Raw genomic sequence first — 22,232 nt, forward strand, 5'->3', positions numbered from 1 at the left:
CAGAAATTGAAAAGATTTAAAGCCTACATATTGAAAGTCACATTAATCTGGACCTTTAGTAATAGACGTTGCTACCAGTCCACTGCTTAACTATCTGAATGTGATGCTCTGTGATTTTCTGTGATTTCTCTCCTCAATTTTCTTCTAATTGAACGGACAAATGCACGCAAACACCTACACAGGAGCATAGTCACATGTGACAGTCTGAGGCAGGCACATTGCAGCATTGCTAAGGCAACAACTGCAGAGTGCTCCCAACAAGCAGATAAACCTCGGAGCTCTCCCTCTCATCATCATCATCATCGTCTTTATCTGGTTAATACAAACTCAAGTTTCAGGGTGGGGGGGGGAATTTGCTCCTCTCTCACGGTGCTTCGTGTCTTTTTCTGTGATGCATATGTAATTCACACTCTCCTCCTCAACACATTCGCTTTCGGTCTAATTCCTTCTGTCTTCACATGCACACACTCGCATGCGCTCACCCACTCTCCTTCTCCTTCACCGTCCCCCTCCCTCGTTTTTTTTTTTTTTCCTCCTCTCCATCCTCTGCTGCTTTGCTGTTCTGTTCTCTGTTTCTCTGTTTCCCTTCCTTTCCACGTTTTGACTCCCCCAAACCCCTGTTTCTTTTTTTTTTGGTCGTTGTTGTCGTTAATCCCACCACCTCTGCTTTCCATCTCCATCCTCCCCTCTTTTTATATTCCTCTTTCTTTTTTTTTTTCCACCACCTGCTCTTCTGGATATCGGATAGACGCCTCACCTTCCAGTCGCTCTCCTTTCTTTCTCCCCTCTCTTACTAAATTCCAAAGACCCCCTCTCTCCTCTCCTTCTCCTCACTCATTTCACTGCTGCCTCTCTCTCTCTCTCTCTCTCTCCATTTCCCTGTGGCCCTCCCCCTCCTTTTTCATGTTCCCCCCCTCCCTCCATCCTCTCTTTCCCTCGCTGGTTCAGTTAGTCAAAGAAGAGATTCACGGAAGGAGAGAAAAGGGGGGAAAGGCAGGACGAGAGTGAGAGCGTAGGAGTGGGGCAGGCTGGGGAGAGGGGCGTGGGGTCTCAGCCCTCTGTTGTGGGGGGTTGGGGGGGTTGAGATACACCCCAATATTTTGTTCTAAGTACCATGGACTGCCTCTGCATTGTGACTACAAAGGTAAGCCTGTCTGTTGTCTCCTACACAAGCTTGTGCTCTGTGTGTGTGTGAGGGAAAGAGAGTGAGAGGTGCCACAACTGGAAAGAAATTCATTAATTATGAAGGTATGTCATCTGCATAGATGGGTGTCACATCTTGGTAATTGTTTCAGGCTTTGGTTTCTTTTATGGCATTTGTAGATTTCAGAGAAACGCTGGATGAGCGGAGCTAACTGAGAGGTGTGTGGACCGAATATTCTTTGATATATTCTCCCTCTCTGCATGACCCTCTCTCCCACTCTCTCCGCATCTCCTACTCGGTGTCATGCTTTAGGAGTTCATACACCGGGGCTGGCTGACCTGCGTGGATGTTTTAAAGGCAGGAAGAGGCAGTGTGTTTTTTTTTTTTTTTTTGCGGTGGCTTTGTAAAGCCGGCGCTGCAGGACGGATCAGGAGGAGATCCTGGGTGGGAAATCTGCATGCCGTTCCTTATGGTATCCACTGCTTTCTATTAATCTCGAATGCTAGAGCTAACCCACGCCGCACTTTGTGACCAAGCCAACTGAGCGACGTGTTATGTCATAGGCATGTGCCGTGGATCGGCAGCGCTCCTGAGATGTGGTCCTGCACATTGGCTAATAAGAGAGAATAATGCAGCTCTAATGTAGTGTGACACCTGACACGCCGAGGGGTCAGACGCTGTTCAGCGAGCGACAGTCTCAACAGGGTCCGCGCTCCCATCCGAGCAGATTCAACAGCAAACGAACACTACACTGTAGCACCTGGGCGCCGCTTCTCGCAGGAAGTGATGACAAAAAGTCGGAAACACAAATAGAAATGCACACAGGCTCCTACAGCTGTGTGAAGGCTGTGATCGTCAGAGGAGTTTTTTTTTTTTTTTTCTTCGTGTGTTTGTGCTTATTTGGTATTGGTGGCACAGGCGTGAGTGCAGCTGGTGCTTTCGGATGTATTACATAAATTTGTGCTTAAGTATGGCACACTCATTTGCTTATCAACCTCTCTGTTTCCGTGGCAACAGAGAATATTGGTCAGTTAAACATAGATAAGGGGGTGCAGTCAGATGAGGTGGCAGACATACTGTACAGCTTTACCTAAGTACATACAGTGCCTTGAAAATGGATCCTTGATGAACCTTGATAAATATATATATATATATATATATATATATATATATATATATATATATATATATATATATATATATATATATATATATATATAGAGAGAGAGAGAGAGAGAGAGAGAGAGAGAGAGAGAGAGAGAGAGAGAGAGATTTTGTCATAACTAGCATTTTGTCAGCTAGCTTCAAAAATTACCTAATTTGTAAATATATTAACAAAACCTGTGGGTTACAAAACATTACTTTTTTTGGCCTACATGCATTGTGTGATGAAAAACTAACACCAATCATGATCCTGGATGGGACTAAATAGAGAGCAATCCTGAAAAAACAGCTGTTAGAGGTTGCAACAGACTTGAAACTTAAAAGACAAAGACCTTAAATAGGCAGTCATTGCTAAGGCGAAATTGTTGGAATATCAAGGAATATACATATATTAGACTGGCCCAGTCAAAGTCCAGACCTAAATTAAATTGAGAATCTGTTGCAAAGATTGAAAATGTTCACAGACGCTGTCCATTAAATCAAACTGAGCTTGATTTATTTACAAAGAATAAAGGGGGAGGAAATCTGTCTCTAGATTTGCAAAGCTGGCCGAGACATACCTCTAAAAACTTGCAGGTACACCTAGAGCTAAAGATGACCCTACAAGGTACCAATTCAGCGGGCATGTGAAATCAGAGCTTGATGAACTGGATTTTTTCAAGAGTAATCAGGAGTAAATGATGCTAAAAATAAATGCACACCACACTTTCCAGATTTATACTTAAAATACTATACTAACTATCTTTGTACTTATGGGTATTATGCACTAACCTGACTCGTGCCAGACGTATGTTGCTCCGCCTAGCTCCGCTCACATACATCTGGGACATCTCCCATAGAAAGTGATTTCTCCAACCAATTTTATTGTCTGGCCAATCAGGACGCAGGGCTGGAGTTTCATAGATGTGACATAGTGGAGAAGCGACCGTGACGTGAGACTGTTTTGATTCAGACAGCAATGGCGGCTCGTCGAGGAAGCAAGCGTTAACATTGATGCAGCTATTTCTTCCGTGTTGTCCAATCTACCTAATATTGTTTCATTAAAAGAACATCAGAGAACGGCTCTGAAGGCTTTTGTTGGTGGAAACTATGTTTTCGCCCTTCTCCCGACCGGATTTGGCAAGTTTTGTTTTCCGGGGCGCGTCCGCTGCAGATGCGGACGCGCCCCGGAGCGGTTAGCTGTTAGCAGTTAGCGGTTAGCACAAACCATGTTAGGAGGCCTTTAGTCCTCGACGCGGTCGGCCCGGGATCGACTCCGACCCGCGGCGCTTTGCCGCCTGTCTTCTCCCCTCTTCCTGTCAGCTCACTGTCAATAAAACGCGTGCCACTAGAGCCGCAAACACATAAAAAAAATGTTATCATCTGCCTACATTTTTTTTCCTGCGTCGCTCTCACAGCGTCACGGGTTAGCTTCGGTGTGAGTGGTTGAAATAGCACGTCGATAAAGATGACAGACAAGTGGCTTATCCAATCATATGCAAGAATTTTTGATAAGGCCCAGCCTTCAATAAAGGCAATTCCTATGGCGGTGTCCCAGATGTTAGTGAGTGGAGCTAGGCGGAGCGGCATACGTCTGGCTTGAGTCAGGTTAATTATGCACTACTTTTTTTCACATAAAATCCATATAACATACAATGTAGCTGTGGCATAACAGATTATGAAGATACACATGGAAGAATGATTCAGATCTTTTCCCAGCTGAACTAACTTTTATCTTGCTAACCTGTACTTGTACCAAAGTTTATCAAGACCTGAGGACCTCAAAGCAATTTACACTACATTCAGTCATTTACCCATTCCCAGTGATAAGCTACATTTGTAGCCACAGCTGCCCTGGGGCAGACTGAGAGCAGCAAGGCTGCCATACAGCGGCACCACAGGGCCCTCAGACCAACGCCTCAGACGGTCAGAGCGGGGGTTCAAACCAGCAACTCGCCAGTGCCTCACACCCTGGTAACACTAAAGTTGAACATATATTAGGTCTTAGGATCTGAGGGTTAATCTTGAGGGTTAATCATCAATTTAGCTTTACTAAAGCTAAATAATCAAAAAAAAAAAGAAAGAAGAAAAAGTGAGTTAAAGACCACATTTGGTGGAGGTGGATATTTCACCAAACCTGTTCCAGGATCCCGCATCACTATCAAACTGAGAAAAGACTTACTATAAAGCTGGCAAAGAAGAGCAGGCCTTTGCCAAGAACTTTGTGAGACAGATGGTCAGTTTATAATAGACCAAGTTAGCGCACAAAAAGTACATTAAAGAACGCATTGACTGATCTTCAAAGTAGCCCCTTGCGAAGACCTAGAGACGGCAGGTTTTTATTTTTCAAGCAGTGCCACATGTAAACTCTAAATACAGCATTTAAAACAATTAACTGCGTGGCATTAAACAAACATTCCATGTTGTCCGCTGTTAGAGGACTAGTAGAGATTTTCGAGACACAAATGCCCAAGTTATATTCCTTTATATGTGACCTATTAAAGTTTAATAGATGCCGGCTGCATTGCAGGTAGGGAGTGTGGCTTTGCCATCATGTAGCAGCTGATGGGCGAGCAGCTCCCCGAGTGAGCTGTTCACTGACACCCACATACTGTATAACAGGTTATGTGAACAATGTTGCTTCCCCTGCGAAGGTCTGTACACAAAGTTTTACTGTGTGTGGGTGAAGGCACAATGAGCCAGTGAGTGACAAATGAATTAAAGCACTATTGTGCTAAGCAGTGATTTCTGTAATAATAATAAAAAAAAAAAGTGTGAAGTCTGAAGCCTTACCTTATCCGTCTTTAAGTCTTAAATGGTAAGTTTCCCTTTGAATTTAAAGTTATGGGCTTTATAAAATGACCTTGGGTGAAAACATTTAAGCCAAGAAATAGTAGCTTTCCACCTTTAATGGAAGAACTGCAGAAGTGGTTCCCTTCCCTCCGTATACGTCTACATTTGGAATGCAAGCTAAAAAAAAAAAAAAAAACCTGCGTGTCCTAAAAGGCTTTAAAAATAGTCCAGATAATATTTGTCTGGTAGTGGTATCTCTTTTTTTTTTAACATTTATTCTCACACAGTATTCTCACACAGTATGACATGTACAAACACTCAAACTGGTATCAAACGTGACAAAATAACAGACAATCGAATAGCACAATGTGAAAGGTTATTCTTTGTAGGTCTAGATAGTTCTATCACAGTAAAACATAACCCAAATAAATCATTATTCTCACTTATCTAAATACCTTATGACAGTTTTCCGTTTCTTAAAGAAACAAGTCCGCCTGAAGCCAAAGGTTTGCCTTTGTCTGCGATCAACAGAGGAGCTCTGAGCATAAGTGCACTCTTTTTCCAAAAGTTCGTTAACAATACACAAGCCATAGTGGTGTTGAGTGATAGAGCTCCTCATACGTGCGCTCTTGTGTCATGGATTAGCAGCAGTGCTCCAAAATAAAATAATGATATTGATGATAATCATCTTTATTTGTCATTGCAAATGAAACTTAAAGCAGCACTGTGTAACTTTTAGCCATTAGGGGCCAAATGTCATGTGACCTAGGACAGTGCTCAATTGCTGATTTTCATGTTCAGTTATTGGGGATTGTGAATAGTTGATGAACCTAAAGGTGGATGCTAAACTAAGGGGCCCTATTAGTACTTATGCAAGAACATTGATGTTCTTCGAACTATGTTGCAACCTATTAAGCCACCCTACTGACAAATGTGTTTTACACAGGTCTAAGCATAAGGAAATAAGGTCCTCATATATATATATATATATATATATATATATATATATATATATATATATATATATATATATATATATATATATATATATATATATATATATATTTAATCATTTAATCGAATATCCATTTACTGAAAATGAAAATAATTATATCTTTCCAACAGCAGGGTTCTGTTGAAGAAGTTGATTCAGACCGGCATCTGCTATTTTGGCATTGGAACTGCAGTTTCTAGTTTACCAGACTTTACAACTTTACGGCTTCTTAATCTACTAACACTGTTCATGCTGCACAAAACAACATGTGTCACCCAACATAACACATATTCCAGTCAAGGCAGATCTTTATGACATGATATTCCAATAATTAGACATTTGCTTTCTTTAGCAATACACATCAAATGTGCTCAATCCCACTGTGCAATTTTCAACACAGAGGGTTAAGTATGATATTTCCAACTGCAAGTGAATGCAGCACATAATGATAGCAGAGCTGCCGAGCACTCCCCTCTGTCGTGTATTTGGCAGGGAAAGTGCAGAGGCTAGAGAGTCCAATGAGACGACACAGTGCAGGATAACAGGAGAAAAAAGTAAGCTTAAAAGCTGCGTTTGAGAGTAAACTTTACAGATGATTCTTACTGCAGAGCCCCAGCATTTAAAATCTAAAGTCAAATAATACCGGGGGTCCAATAAGACATCCTCATGAGGTGAAGAAGAAAAAAACAATTGTCAGTGCTACTATGCCCATATGCTTTCAATACAGAAAGCTTATTTTTACTTCTACTTTATTGCCTTGTGGTTAATTATGCTTAAGCATTCCGAATGTTGTAAATACAATGAGAAAAAATATATCCATATAGAGCAGGGGTCTTCAATTCCAGTCCTCGAGGTCTGGTGTCCTGCAATTTTTAGATGTGTCTCTGGTCCAACACACCTGAATCAAATGGTTGAATTACCTCCTCTGTATGCAGTCAAGAGCTCTATCTGAATAAACTTATAGAGCAAGGACTCTTTAGCCAAAGCGGAAGTGCGTCGGCGGTCGCCATGATCAGCGCTGTCCGAATAGTGCAGTCAGTAAGGAAGGAGGTAGAAAAATTGGCCTAGGGACATCACAACGTCCCTTACCGGCGATAAGAACCCTTAAAGTATCCCACAATCCGTTGCGTGACCTCCCTCATGGAAATCACCGAAAATGTCAGAAGAAAAGAGAGCGTACACTTTGGAGTTCATTTTCAGAAGGCTGTAGACCCGGATCTGACTTGCATCATCCATGTGCGTTTCCATCATGTGATGACGTTGGAGTCAAAGGCTGTCCGAATTCGGCACAGCAGTCCGAAGCTCCTTTCTTTTCCATAACGGAGTTCTTACTGTTGACCTCGTGATAGACCAAGGAACAGGAGCTGGAAGCTGTTATTAAGGGTATTCTGATTGAGCCAAGTTCTCCACAGTTCTGCTAATTCCCTTTTTACTTGACTCAGGAGTGTTGAAGCAGAGACATAGAAGTTGCAGGACACGGGACCCTGAGGACTGGAGTTGAAGATCCCTGATGTAGAGGATCTACATCAGGGGTGTAGGGTAGGGTCTCCCCTTACCTTAGGTCCCCCTCTCCCCCCGGACCCTACATAGTTTGGCAGATACAGACAATGGATGGATAGATGGATGGATGGATTAAAAAGTTGCTTCCACTAAAATATAGTGACTGTAGAGAGTGACACTGAAGTGGTTTGAACAATGTTCAGTATAGAAATTACAGAAACCCTGTTCTCTAAAATATATGTGTTATTATTATTAACAATAATTTTATATTATCATTAAATTCAACATTTTCCATAGTAGTTAAGGGAGTAAATCTTTTGCTTTTCTTGCCTGAAGGTATTTTGAATTTAACTGCATCCGAATCGCTATGGCTGCACAAAAGCATCAGCATTCTGGCTTACACTAAATTCCGGTAGTCACCGTTGTATATCGTCATTTTATGTGTCTATTTATTCACTGAGTCATTAAGTCAAATTAATTAGGATTGAAAAACTTTGCGCCATTTGACAAAAAAATTATTAAACACGATTAATGAATTACAAAGGCTTAAATCAATTACATAAAAGTCTTTAACAGCTCTCACCCACTTATATAGAAGTATGAATGTATGAAATGTCACATCCAGGTGCCATTATCACCTTGAACATGAGGATTTAATGTTTCTGTTCAAACGGGCTAAAACTGAGTGTGAAGGCATAACTTTTTTTCGCCAGTTTATGTAATTTTCTGCTCCTTCCTACACTTTAAAATGTTTTAAAAAATAAACAACAAACTGCAACACATTATGCCAGTGAATCACAGAGGAGTGATATTACATAACACTTAGGAACAGGAATATTAGGGCATATCAGCTTTGAAGAGACGTCACGGGATTTATATTTGGTGGTGAGCTCGACAGTATCTTTAACTTCCCTTTCCCGTTTGGCAATGAGTCAGAGACGGATGGTTTTACGTTTCTGAGGACAGAACAGATACTGCACACAAAATCTGATCTTATCTCTGTTTTTGGAAGAAGAACATCCAGCAAAAAAAAAGTAGTTTGTGTGAGAACGTGGGTATGGAGTGCATTTTAACAGCATCTTTACTTTTTTAGCCCTGTTTAGCTTGCTTCCCTTATATTATCACTTCTCTCCTCGTTGCCACCTTCATTCCACTCCGCGGCTCTCACATTTCCAATTCCTGTAAAAAAAAAAAAAAAAAAAGTGTCCTCTCTGCCTCCTTCACCTCCTTAATCCCTCACTCTGTCGTCTTCTCCCGATTCTTCTTTCTTTTATCTCATTTTACCTCTTTTTTTTCCCTTCTCACTCTCTTCTTCCCTTCTTTCCACTCAATAGCTTACCTTCTGCCCTCCTCTTCAGCACTTTCCAGGCTACTCCGGTTAGTGCTTCTTCTTATGAATTATACATTCGCCAAGATGTAGTCAAAGTCAGCAGCCTTGTGCGCGTCTAACTGGCTTCATGTATGGCTACATTCTCCTCGCTTGAGTGGATTTTGGCCCGTCGCGTTTGTTTTTATCTTTGACTGCCAGTCGACTTATATGAATATTTATTTTTTTCCAGAAAGCGTTATTGTGTGCATATGAGGATGGGGAAGCTTATGGCTGCTGCATCTAAGACTTTACAACATGGAGTGAAGCTAAAACCCCGCACTCAGCCTTCTACGAACGGGCGACAATACATGTACAGTGTGCAGCGCGTTAGGATTAGCGATCCAGTGGTGAGCTCAAATGATTCCTATTCAAGGGCACGGGCATCCATCAGGCCTTTCCATGAAGCCACAGAGACACTAATCCGGCCAAGTTACTCTAGGGGCAGAGTGCGAGGTGGATTGTTACCCTAAAGCAAGTTTGGTGGCTTTAAGACAAATAATGCAATAAAAACTATAAAAAAAACTATAACAAAATCTATAAAAAAAATAATGGGCAATAAAAACTATGCTGAACAGATACACGAGATGTACAGTGTGCTACAGAAGAATGAATACCTTCTGAACTTTACATTTAGTTGAATTACAACCACTAACCTCAGTAATTTCGTAAAAGGAAACGCCTAACTTTGCCTGCAAGCTGAATTCTCGCGGTATCTCTGCTTTCACAAACACGAGAATCCATCGTGTCCCGCTTCCACCTGAAACCCTTCCAAAGGCGACCCAGCACAAGTCGGCCAATCACGTTGGAGTATTACGGTTTAAGGCGGGACATTAGCTCGGTGTTTCTTCAGGTGCCTTTGAGCCGCATGTTCGTGTTGCAAAAACGGCAAAAAAAACCCTAAACGACATGACGACATTAGTGTCACTATCCAAATAAGTTTGTGTTAACAAGTGTAACGTGTGGTTTCTCAAGGCACCTGCTTCTTACGACATTTTCATTTGATACTGTGATTGGCTAAAACCGAACTATCGTAGGCGGGCACTGGGTGTCGTTTCACCCAATCAGCTTTGAAAGTCCTGCTGAATGTCACTCCTTTCCTCTAATTGATTCGATGGGAGCAAGCACAGATTGATAATGTGCAGAACTAAACTGAGAATGTTGCACATTATCAATGTGGCTAAACAGGTTTGGAAATGGCGACAAGGTTCTCAACAATTTTGCAAAACACATGTGATAAATTGGTATTTGTATGTCTTGACACCAAAACCCTTGCCCCCAGTTTTGTGTCCCTTTCCTGTTTGAGAATCAGCTCAGGTTCTGTCAGATTGGATGGAGAACATCAGTTTTCAAGTCTTGCTCCAGGTGTTTCAGTTAGATTTAGGTCTGGACTTTCACAGAGGCATTGTGACACATGGATGTGTTTTGATCTAAACAAATCTGTTGTAGCTCTGGCGTTGTGTTGGATTGTCTGACGGTGAACCTTCGTCCCAATCACAACTCTTTTATAATTTTTTGTAGGATTTCTTCCATAACTGTCCATCTTCTCATCATCTCTGATAAGCTTCCCTGTTGAAAAAAGGCATTCATTCACTCATTCATGATCATTTGATCCGAGACCGCAATCCTCCTTCTGCCCCCTCATACACAACTAAAGATGTGCGCTCTTCTCAAAAAAAAGAAAAAAAAAGCCTATTCTGCGCAATACATTTTTACAGTGTCAATTATTAGAAACATAAATGACAAAAAAAAAGAAAGAAAACAGACCAGCAGATAGTGATCATACTTGCCTCCATCAGACATTATACGTTGGCGAGAACATATTCAAAAAAATGCATGTTTTGCAAGTTTTAAAAATTAGAATAAAAGTTTGATAAATCTCAAAACATGTTAACTTCACCATCTACAGGTATATGTGGTGTATAGCAATATTCCCTAACATTACTGGGCGTCCTTTCCCATTAACAGGACGTGATTTCAAATGAGCCGCTAATGAGCTCCAGAAAGCTGCTGGGCCAAATACACGTTATAGAATGGAAATTGAACTTTACTACTTGAAGCAGCTCTGGCAGATCTGTTGTAGTTCAGTTGTGTCCTTTAGCTAATCACAGAGGAGTGGTGGCAAAAGCCCATTAATATATCTGTGCAGGCTTTGGAGGCGGTATAATGGGTTCCCACAGCATGATGCTTACGCCACAATGTTTCACTGTGGGGATAATGTGCAGTGCTGATGATGCTGATGGCTCCCTGTTAATGATAGCCTTGTTGTTGTTGTCATGTTTGAGGTTTTAGTTGGCCCACATGTTTGTCAACCCAGATGAGTTTTCCATGATGAAATATAAATGCTGGCATCAAGAGACAAGGACATGAAACCAATGGATCCAGCAAAGAACGCTGAAAAGGAAGGAGCTTGAATACTGAGGCAAGTTGGTGAATGACATCGGGTGCATGCAAGCTGTGGAGGAGTGAAAGCAGGGAGACCGAGGGAAGGGGGAGACTAATATACAGAGATAATACACAGGGAGCTGAACTAGACACAAAATGATCTACAAATTAAAAAGGGAGAAAGAAATCTAACACGGACGTAAGAGACCAAATCAAAATGCACAAAGAGAAGAACACAAGAAATATGTAAGAAACTAAACACAAAGGAATGAGCTCATATAGCAATAACACACGCAGAGAGAGGAATGAATTGAATGAGTCAAGACCTAGATGGCAATAATAAAGCCAGAAATGATCAGAAAACAAACACAGAAGGGATCCAAAACATCCGTGGACCAGCCACTCTTTCATAAAATCCAGATTTAAAAAGCATCCCGTGTCTTCTTCTCAACAGTTATGCACTACTTCACAATAGTTTAACAGGAACCTTAAAATTTGTGTAGCGTGACAAAATGTGAAAAAGCTCATAGGGTATGATTACTTAAAAAAGGCATCTTAATCTCCAATTCCTGATTTTTTTTTCTGTCATCGGTGCAACTCAAATGACCACCTGCCTTTGAAGGAAATTACTGATGCTGTAAATGATTTCTCTGCTTCTTTAACTGCATTTTGCACCACTCACCCACACATTCAGCCTCCTTCTCAAAAAGAAAGGCACTCCTACATGATCAGACAATATCCACACAAACAGCATCATGCTCCTGCACAAGTGGCTTCTGTGCTGTTGTGCATTGTAACTGCGACCTTGTTTGTGGATTATTGTGTCGCTGCAGCAAAGGTGTAAAATCCAAGAAACTTTGTTGTTGAGATTTCCGCGAAAGCAATAAACACTAAATAACTTTATCATGTCGGTGGAGGCTGAGTCAGAAAGACATCTTTTCCCACACAAATGGTTCATTCCTCCAACTTAGTCTTGCAGAATCAACATTGCAGAGGGCTCGCTGTACGTTGGAGCCATAAGGGAACGTTTCAGCTTCTTTATAATTCCAGTCATCCCACTGGCCATATGAAGCAGCGAGGCGGTTGTTTTCTTTGTCGAAATGCACAAAACCCAATCTGTGCTGCACATTGTTTTATTGGCATCTTTTGCTTCAAACGGCTCCCTTTATGAGTGAATGTTCAAATAATTTGAGGACACAATGGTTAAAAGACGTTAATTTGCTCCATTTCTGCTTTCGAATGTTTTAATCATCAGTTTCTGCGGCTTTCGTTTCTCTGATCAGTGTGTGTTACTTCAAATTGCAAATAAAATTTCAGAAAAAAATGTGTTTTAATTATCTGCCACCAAGTTAGTAAAATAGGATTAGGTTATAAATGGATGTCTTAATATTTGAACATCCGCCAATCATCCATCCATTATCCATGCCCCATTACCCAGGTGGGGTACAGAATGCAGGGGGAAGGTCGATCCTGGACAGGTTGCAAGTCCATCACAGGCTCAATCCTTCATTTAAAAATGAAAACAGTACAAAGAAAAAAAAGCTATAAGAATTGAAGTTTTCCCCAAGTCATCAAGAAGACATGGCACACATGAAGAAGGTGTTGGTCTGGTCAGATGAGACAGAGAATTACTTTTTTTTCGTGCATACAGCATGTCTAAAAAATATATATGATAAAAAGATGTGTGGAGCTAAATTCAAGGCTGTGATGAGAGAAGACCAGCTATAGGCTGTAAATTGGAAAACGTTATATCCTTAGTTGTTAAACTGGGGTATAAGTATCTCTGGTGGCATTTGGGCTGTCTTTAGTTAAACACAGAAGAAGCTTTTGTCTTAATATTTTGCAGTGAATGGCACTGGAATAACATAGCTCCAGAAACATTTTCCATGTTTCGTTTGGAAAATCTGTTAAATCTGATGTATAATGTGATCTATGACCAAACTAATTACTTTTAACAATGCAAACCAATAAGAATTGTTCTTCATTTTATAAAATGAAGAAAGACAATGACATAGTACTGTTTTTTTTCTGACCAATCTGTATAATCTGATTGAATTTGACTTTGGAAAGTGCGTTGAGAGGACATGTTTCATGAATTAGCGCTATATTAATAAAATTGAATTGAATTGAATTGAATAGTACTGTGTTTGTGAAAGATTTACTGGGACAAAAATCACATAAGGTTCGAATAAGATGTTTTCTTATTGCTGCTATCACTACATTTTAGAGGTGAGGCAGCCATATTGGATTTTGAGATCATGTTGATAAGGAACCCCTGAATGCTCAGAATTTCAACTATTGGGGAACTTTCTATTTATTTTCACAGATTCTAATTGGGAAAAGTCCATTTTCGTTCCAAACAACATCACGCAAATACACAACATCCTTCAAACAGTCAAACAGTGGCAGTGAACAGGAAACATGTTTCTGCTGTTTGTTTGTTTTTAAGTCCTGCTTTGCAACTGTTTCAAAGGGATAGATGGATGGATGGATGGATGGATGGATGGATGGATGGATGGATGGATGGATGGATGGATGGATTAGATCAAGACATATACATTCTTCTGAGAATAAACCTGTCAAAGTCCAGACCTTAATCCCATTGTGACTTAAAAATTGTCTGTAGACATTCACCATTCAATTCGATTGACCTTTATTTTCCAAAGAATAATGGGAAATTTGTTTTTTTTTCTAAATAAATAAATAAAAGTTAAACCAACAGCCATGACTGTCCACTACCAAAAATTCACTACTCGTTGGTAGTCCTGAAATTGTACTGAAATATGTTGTTGTCGTCATGTGCAAAACTAATACAAAGTTCAAGGAGTATGAATGCTGTATGTGATGACACTACATGTGTAACACCCAACACAATGTTTGTGTCATTACTGTCAACAGTCAAACAGAAATTAAGTAAAGAGATCTTCCTTCTGGACCTTATGTAAAAAAAAAAAAAACTGAGCCTGCTGAGGGTCTTCTCAAATGTTTTGGCTGTCAGCAGGGCTGTGCTTTCTGAAGCTGTCCATATGACAGGTGACACATTAGATCCATCATGGACGGTTTGGTCTGGCAACTTTATCATCCCACATTGAGTGAGGCGAGTAATGGCGTAAACATGAGCCTGCAGGACAAGAAACCCTACAAACTGTTGTGGCTGTAGTATCAATGAAACAACAAATGATCAAAATCAGGAGCAATTTAAAGAATTATGAAAAACAAAAATCACAAGGGTTACATTGGATTAGAGATCTTCTTCCTCATTATGAACAATAAAGCTCTTTGTATTACCCACCATCTGGTATGTGGTAAGATTTGTCTATGCGAGGTGGTTAAAAGATGAGTAAGGTGAAAGAAAAGGCCACAAAAGTGGAATGACAAATGTGGAGGTGCTGCTGATATCATCGATGTGAAAAGCATTTGCATTATCTTTCCAAACAGGATCAGATTTTCATAAAAGAGAGCAAGGCTCTTTTTTTTTTTTTTTTTTTTTTTGCCAAAGCAGCACACAATGACACCTTGTGGCACAGTTTTAAACTACAGCTCTCAGGAGCTCCTCACAACCTTGCTCAGAGGTACTGTCACGTTTCAGTGTCCGGTGTCGGTGTCGGTGTCGTCCTCGCGAACGGCTCACTACCTGAGAGCCGGTTTATGCTGCGGTTGAGACAAACCTGGTCTGGGCCGTCGTCGTCCGTGTTCTCACAGCGAACAGGACGCACGGGACTGAAACACTGCATCAGTCCTTCATTCACAGGAGCCAAACGACTGCCAGACAATTCGGAGGATGATTCACTTTTTTGAATTATTTGCTTTGCTCCCTTCTGCGGCTCCAAATATAAACAGAAAATTGTTAAAAACGACGACGAGGGAAGCTACGTGAGCTGACGTCAGCGCAAAGAGAAGCCCAAATTTGCTCACGCTTAACACAGTACGGCACAAGCGCTGATGTTCAGTGGGACTTGTTTGTCTCCGGCTTTGTATCTTCATGTTCCTCTTATAGGTGATGTCAGTTGCCAAGCAACCAAGCAATCAGGGCCCGATTGTTGCCATGACAACATGGCAGGGGTATCATCATGGAGAGAATGGAGATGAAAGGAGGAAGGGAGGACTCGGAGATGAGAGAAAAAAGGGAGAGATGGGGAGATATATAGAGAGAGAGAGAGTCCTGCCATTGAGGGGTGTTGATAATGTGAGGCCCACGGCGTGCAGGCAGGAGGGTGACCTCTGTGGAGGCGGCGGGGAAGGATGCCCATGAATGCGGTGAATAGAAAATAAGCGTAGGGGCCTGTGTGTTAGATCGGCGGGTTACGCGGCGTTTGACACCGTTCTGACGGGCTTTGTCCCAGATGGAAATGTCACGATGTGCTCCAGTAGTCTCCAGTCACTGTCAGAGGAGCCGCCGCCGAAGCCACAGCTTGGTGTGTCGCTGAGGTCCAGAGGGCTCTGGGTCTAACGTCTGCAGGTGTCATCATCCATCCATCACGCGACAGCGGCCCACTGTAAAACAGTCCAGTAGGGCCATGCAGCATTTAGTCTCTCCATTCCCCCCACACACAGCGGCACTTCCCCGGCGAAACAGCTGAAAATGCCAAATAGCTGCAGAGAAATGCAACCATCGTGACAATAATCAGGAGCAAGAGCGAGCGAGAATGATACCTCTCAAACAAGCATCAATTTGTGTGGCCTTTTGGGCTTTTATTTTCAGTAACACTCACTAAATCAAATGGGTTTCAATGAACCTGCCCCTGGAAAAAGAAATACAATTTTTAATTGAGGCAAAGTAAAGTTAGAATGGTGGGTTAAACGGAAAATATTTAAGAGCATATTGAAACTGTTGAAAAGCTAATTCAACTCGTAAAAGTAAGATATCCTGCAGATTTCATAATCTGAAATTATATAAATGATTAACGATTTGTTTCCATCTTTGTAACAAAACTTGACTTCCTCCTTCAAACATTTGCATTTTATCAAATTACAGCTACGATTTTAGAAATATTTAATTGGGATTTCATATGATAGACCGTTTCAAACTAGTGTATCATTTTGACGTAAAAGGAAAAAGAAACAACTATTTCTACAAATAAAATCTGAAAAGTGTGGCTCGCATTTGTTTTCACCCACCCTGAGTCACATCTTTGTTGAACCACCGTTTCAGATGCTAGGCTTGTAGGGGGTATGTCTCCATCAGCATTGCATCAGGTTTTGGCTCATTCTTCTTTTCAAAATAGCTCAAACTCAGTCAGATTGGTTTAAGAAGGCCAGAGAACATCGATGTCAAAGTCTTGGTCACAGATTCTTGATTGGATTTTGGTTTGAGCTTTGACTGGGCTATTGTAAAACATAGAAAGGCTTCGATTTAAACCATTCTACTGTAGACCTGGCTGTTTCTTTGGGGTTGTTGTCCTGCTGGAAGGTGAACTTCCACCCAGTGTGAAGCCTTTTGCATCATCTAACAGATTTACTTTCCTCCATCCAGGTTTGCACTCCATCTATCTTTACATCACTTAAAAATATAATGCTGCCACCACCATGTTTCACAGTTGGCGGGTTGTGTTTGTGTATAGAACTTGGCCAGCTAAAACGTTCAATTTTTGTCTTATCCGAACGAAGCACTCATTTCTACACGTTTGCTGTGTCACCTACTTGGCTTAGAACAAACTGTTCACAGACCTCTTTATGGATTCCTTTTTTTTCAACTCTTTTCACTTCTGACTGAGATATTTAAGAGAGATCTGCAAGGTGTTTGCCTGGGATGTATTTTATAAGCTAACTCCAGTTTTAATTTAACGAGAATGTCATCTTTTCATGTCTACTCAGTGGGTAGTATGATTGAGTAAGGAACAAAAAAAAAATTTTGTTGATGTTTTCCCTTTATCAAGCCCCCTAAAACATCCCCCAGAAGTGGACGCAGTGGAATAGTGGTTAGAGAGCCAGGCGTTTGTGTCCTGGAGAGGCACCAAAAGTTGGTGGTTCGAAACTGTCACAGTCTGTCACTGTGGGTCTCTGATCAAGAGCCTTGATCTGTGATCAAGAGTTTTGCTCCCTGTGCGCCATTCAGTGCTGGCAGCACACTGCTCTTAAAGGATGGATTAAACACAGAGACATACTTCTCCACAGTGGGTCTATAGGGAATTTATTTATATATATATATGTATGGCAAATGTGGATACTTCGTGTGTGATGGTATTTTGTGATTAGTCATGTTTAAACTCGTTGAGCACCGTATCTTATGTAAATAACAACTATGCAGAAATAGTAGGAATCCTTTTAACAACATTAATTTCAATATTTTATATGCTTACATGTTTACAGTTATACCTGCATTACATTCATTTGTCGTTTGTAAGTATAGGACATAATATTAACATAATAAGTTCCACTTCCTCTTTCACACTATTGTGTTTTTGTCATTAGTTTTTATGGAGTTGAAAGACAAGATACAATCAAGATACAAAAACTTTTTAAGTATTTTACACAATAGCATACACAATTTACTCTCTAAATAACCCAGGCTGTCATAGATTTCACATCAGCTCAACCACACAGGCAATGCAATGCTAACCTGCCATGTGTGTCGTTAACGTTGCCCACTGCTACAGCATTTACACAGCTTCTACCCGCAAATTCTCGGCAATGACCCAAAAATAACACCAATTAATCATGTTAAACACTATGCAGACAGTTTGTCTGCACTGGTGAATACATACAAGGCAATAGGAAACTGGGTGAAAGATGTTTTAGATGAAGTTCATACAAATAGTTATTTCTGAGATTTGTTTTTTAAGGTCATAATGTATACAGAACTTCCTTTGTACAGTGTGCTATCAATTATACTGTTGAAAATCTTGGTCACATTTGCGTGCATCGTAGGTTGAAACTACAAAAATATCCCGGATTGCAAAAAAGAAAAAAATCAACGTATGCAAACTTTGAGAAAATCAAACTGTACCAAACTTAATTCCAGTGAAACCTTCACATCTACACAGAGGTAAAATAACTAAGGGTGAAATGTTCAATTTGTGGGGTATAAATGTGCCAAGGCAAGAATATAGCTCTTTACCTTTTACACATTCAGAAAGTCAAATAAAACTGAGGGTCAGCAGATGTGGCTTTGAAACTTTGTATACCAAACTGTTACCAAAAGTTTCAGCTCTTTTGAAAATCCTTGAACAACAAAGCTACCTAAACTACATTAACATACTGGTAACAAGACCAATTAATTTTCAATAATTTAAGTTTCTCTAATTTCTTTAATTTAATTTTAGGGGGGTGGTGGCATACTTTTTCCTGAAAAAAAGAAGAATGAAAGCTGTGAAACTGAGTATTAGGGAATAAAACTGGTCTGAAATCAATAGCAGTTACTGAAGATGGTACAACAAAATAATAAAAAAAAGATATATTAAGACTTCTTTGTGCTGTACCTTCACTTTATATTAGCACTTCATTGTTGAATCTGGTTTTTTTTTTCATTCTGAAGGAAATTTGTTATCTTGAATACATAATTCTGTTAGCTTTAATGCTTTAAAGCACCTTTGTTAAAAATAACAGTAAAGCAGTGGAGTGTGTACCGCCCACAGATGCTGAGTTTAAACAGAATTGTTCCTTTTGATTGCCTGAGTAAATCAGACAAAAGAAAGCTGACCTTTAACCTCTGAATTAGTTAGTGTGGTTTTGAGAAAAAAATACTTTGAATATGAGTTTACAACCAAGCCAGACACAAAGCCAACAACAGAACTGAAAATTTAGCCAGAAAAACCTAACTCACTCAGGACACCACTGAATGTACAACTCAGATTTCACTATATCAGTCAAGTTTGATCATAAAGTACGATCAATACACAAACAGGAAGTGGATCAACCTAATCCATTTCAGCAAATCATCAGTGGAGTAACAATAGATCTGACATTGCATTTTTTTTTTATTTGCTAACCTTTTGGCATGTTTGTTTTAACTGGTGATTATAATGGTGGACCAATAAAAAAACACTCTGAAGTAACAATGAGAAAAACTGAGCAAATATTTTCTATGTCTGTTGAGAAGAGTCCTAAATCATCAAATACTTGATGAAAGTTTGCAATTACGAGTAATGAGTCTTTTACATCAAGGTGAATTAATTTTGGCCCACTCTTCTTTGAATATTTTTAATTTAGTGACACTGGATGGCTATTTTTTTTTTTTTTTTTTTGAGCATGGACAGCCTGTTCAAGGTCAGGCCACAGGGCTTTTATCAGATGAAAGTCTGAACATCAACAAGGCCACAAACAAAGTTTTCCAAGCCACTGAACTTGTATATGACAGTGAACTTGCTGTACTGCTCTGGATCATTGTCTTTGCTGGACATTCTCCTTCAGGATTTTAGTCAAGAGAACACAATTCACGATTGCATCAGTCACGGTAAGTCATCCAGGTCCAGATCATCAAACTATGTTTGACTTGTAAAATAATTGGATTTTTTTTTCTCTGAAATGTTTTAGTGTTAAACCAGATATAATAGACACCTATCTGGATTGTATTACAGATATTCATTTGAGATGGACAACTTTTTTTATCTGAGAAGTTATACTAGTGTTCCAGATTGTTGTCATTTGTCGATGTCTCACAGTCTGGAAAGAGTTATAAAGCATTTTAGACTAACTGATGCCAATTACTTGTTTTTCATTTGTTCTCCTTTTTTCTTTAGATTGGGGCATGATGTGTTACTTTTTAATATTTCTTGTTCAGGACGTTATACACATTCCGATTTAGTGATAGCTTGATTTTTCCAGTCTGGCAGCAATCAAGCCTGGTTATGGTCAATCAATTGTACCAAAAAATACTTGGTTAATCAAAGTTAATTCCTGATTTTACAAGGGAAGCAGTTATTAATTTACAAGGTTGGGTTGGATAGCTTGTTTGCCTTAATAAACAAATTTATTTCAAAACCGCTTTTGTATTTGCTCCAGTTATTTCTGTCTGGTTTTAAAATTAACTTGATGATCTGATCTGAATGTGAGAAATTTAAGTGTCAAAATTGAGTAAAAAAAAACTGTAGGGTGGCATAGATCCAACAATTCCTGAACAAAATAATATTGCTGTTTACATGTCTTTAATTCTGGTCCTGACTGCTGCAGTTTACTTCTTCCAAGGACCTGAACCGAATCCACACTAACACACCAAACTAATACTAGAAGACCAGAGAATTTTTTTTAATGCAGTGTTTCATCAGCAGAGGATAGCATAATTAACCCATATACTGTGCAGACGACAAAACAACATAAATATATTATTTTTCTTTATCTGCGTAACCATTTGAGATTGCAGGGTCATTATAAGTCCCGTTGACAGCTGGGTTAGGGTCCAGTGCCTCAGTGGGCAAAGGAGATAATAAATAAATTAATTAATTAATAAATAAGTGAATGATCTGAAAATAACAGCTCAAGGAAATAACATTTGCAAGAATGGTGTGTCTGAAACCACTGCTTGGCTTTTTTAGTCTGAACACTGTTTAAGCAGAAGGCTATGCTGGATGAACGGATGGATCAAATGTGCTTGTTTTGCTCATGTCAGTGTATTTATAGTGATTTTATGTGTTAGACCCACACAAAGTAAAGCATAACTGGCAAGTGAAAGAAAAGGGGTAAATGGATATAAAAAAATTTTATCAAAATAATCTGAGATGTTTGGTGTGCATTAGTTTCTAAACTCTTGAGTTAATACTTCATTGAAACACATTTTGCTGAAATTACAGCTGCAAGTCTTTTGGAGAATGTATTCATCAGCTTTGTGTTTCAGAGAATGAATGTCTTGCCTTTTCTTCTTTGCGAAATAGCTCAAGCTCAGTCAGACTGGATGGACGGCATCTGAGAACATCCATTTTCAAGTCTTGCTACAGATTCTCTGTTGGATTTAAATCTGGACTTTGACTAGGCCATCATAACATATGTATATGCAACTCTGAGTGGCTTCCCTGTCCCTAACAGGTAAAAAGCTTGACCACAGCATGATGCTGCAACCACCATGCTTCACCATGGAAAGTAGGGATTTAGAGTTATGTGCTATGTTAGCTCATGACTAATAGTTGCCTTGAGTTTCCCACTGGAGCTGGGAATCTTCACAGCTCCTCCAAAGTTACCATTGACCTCTTAGCTGCCTCTCTGATCAATGCTCTCCTTGTCTGGCCTGACTGCCATACTCTTTTGACTTCAGGTGAAAAGTCAAAATAACACAAAGGGCATTTGAATATTGCCCTGCAAGATGTTCAGAGGTTGGAATATTGTTTATCAGAAATTGGATAACCCTGGTGCATAATTAAGCAGTATGCAATGCAGAGCATGTTGTTGTTGATGATTGTGTTTTTATAATGTCTGCAGTCACGTGTGCTTTAATGGAGATTGATCTTTTTTGAGTTGTTTGTTTCTAAGTTGATGTAAATGGCCAGTGTCACGCATTCACTCAACAAGCAAAATTTCCATATTGGGGATAGAAAAGTATGTATTCTATTCGTTTGTATTTTGATCTGTAGCCTAACCCCGATTCAAGCTTGTTCATAACGTCCTTATCCTTCATGGTTGCGTTTGTTCTCAGATGTTCTCTAACAAACCTCTGCGGCCTTTAGATTTATGCTGATACTTTATTTATATAAATTCTATGTAAATAAATAATAGATTTTTTTTTAATTTAATATTATATGCTAGTTTGGGCTGGACTATCTCATCAGATTTTGGTTAAAAAATAAAATGCAAAGCAGTTCAAGGGGTATCAGTACATTTGCAATGCTCTGTAAATTCTTTTTTTTTTTTTTTTTTTCCTCTGTAAATTTCCCTTAATTACCCCTCAGCTGCTCAAGGCCATTTGTGAAAGGTCTGGGGGCCCGAATTTCTACCCGGAAAATTAAAATAATATCTGCTAAGAGCCATTAAAATCTATTGGG

General features: G+C 39.8%; 1 protein-coding gene across 1 annotated transcript in view; it reads left to right on the plus strand.

Moving 5' to 3' along the window:
- Positions 1 to 405: 405 nt before the first annotated feature.
- The window catches only part of LOC105919898 (disks large homolog 4), a gene marked incomplete in the record, with an annotated part of 106,632 nt that continues 84,805 nt past the window's right edge, over positions 406 to 22,232 (plus strand). Inside the window, 1 exon segment of the mRNA XM_036143184.1 lies at positions 406 to 1,144. Within this exon segment, the coding sequence (XP_035999077.1) occupies positions 1,115 to 1,144 (30 nt within the window).

Source organism: Fundulus heteroclitus, chromosome 11, assembly GCF_011125445.2.
Source record: "Fundulus heteroclitus isolate FHET01 chromosome 11, MU-UCD_Fhet_4.1, whole genome shotgun sequence".
Taxonomy (NCBI): Eukaryota; Metazoa; Chordata; class Actinopteri; order Cyprinodontiformes; family Fundulidae; genus Fundulus; species Fundulus heteroclitus.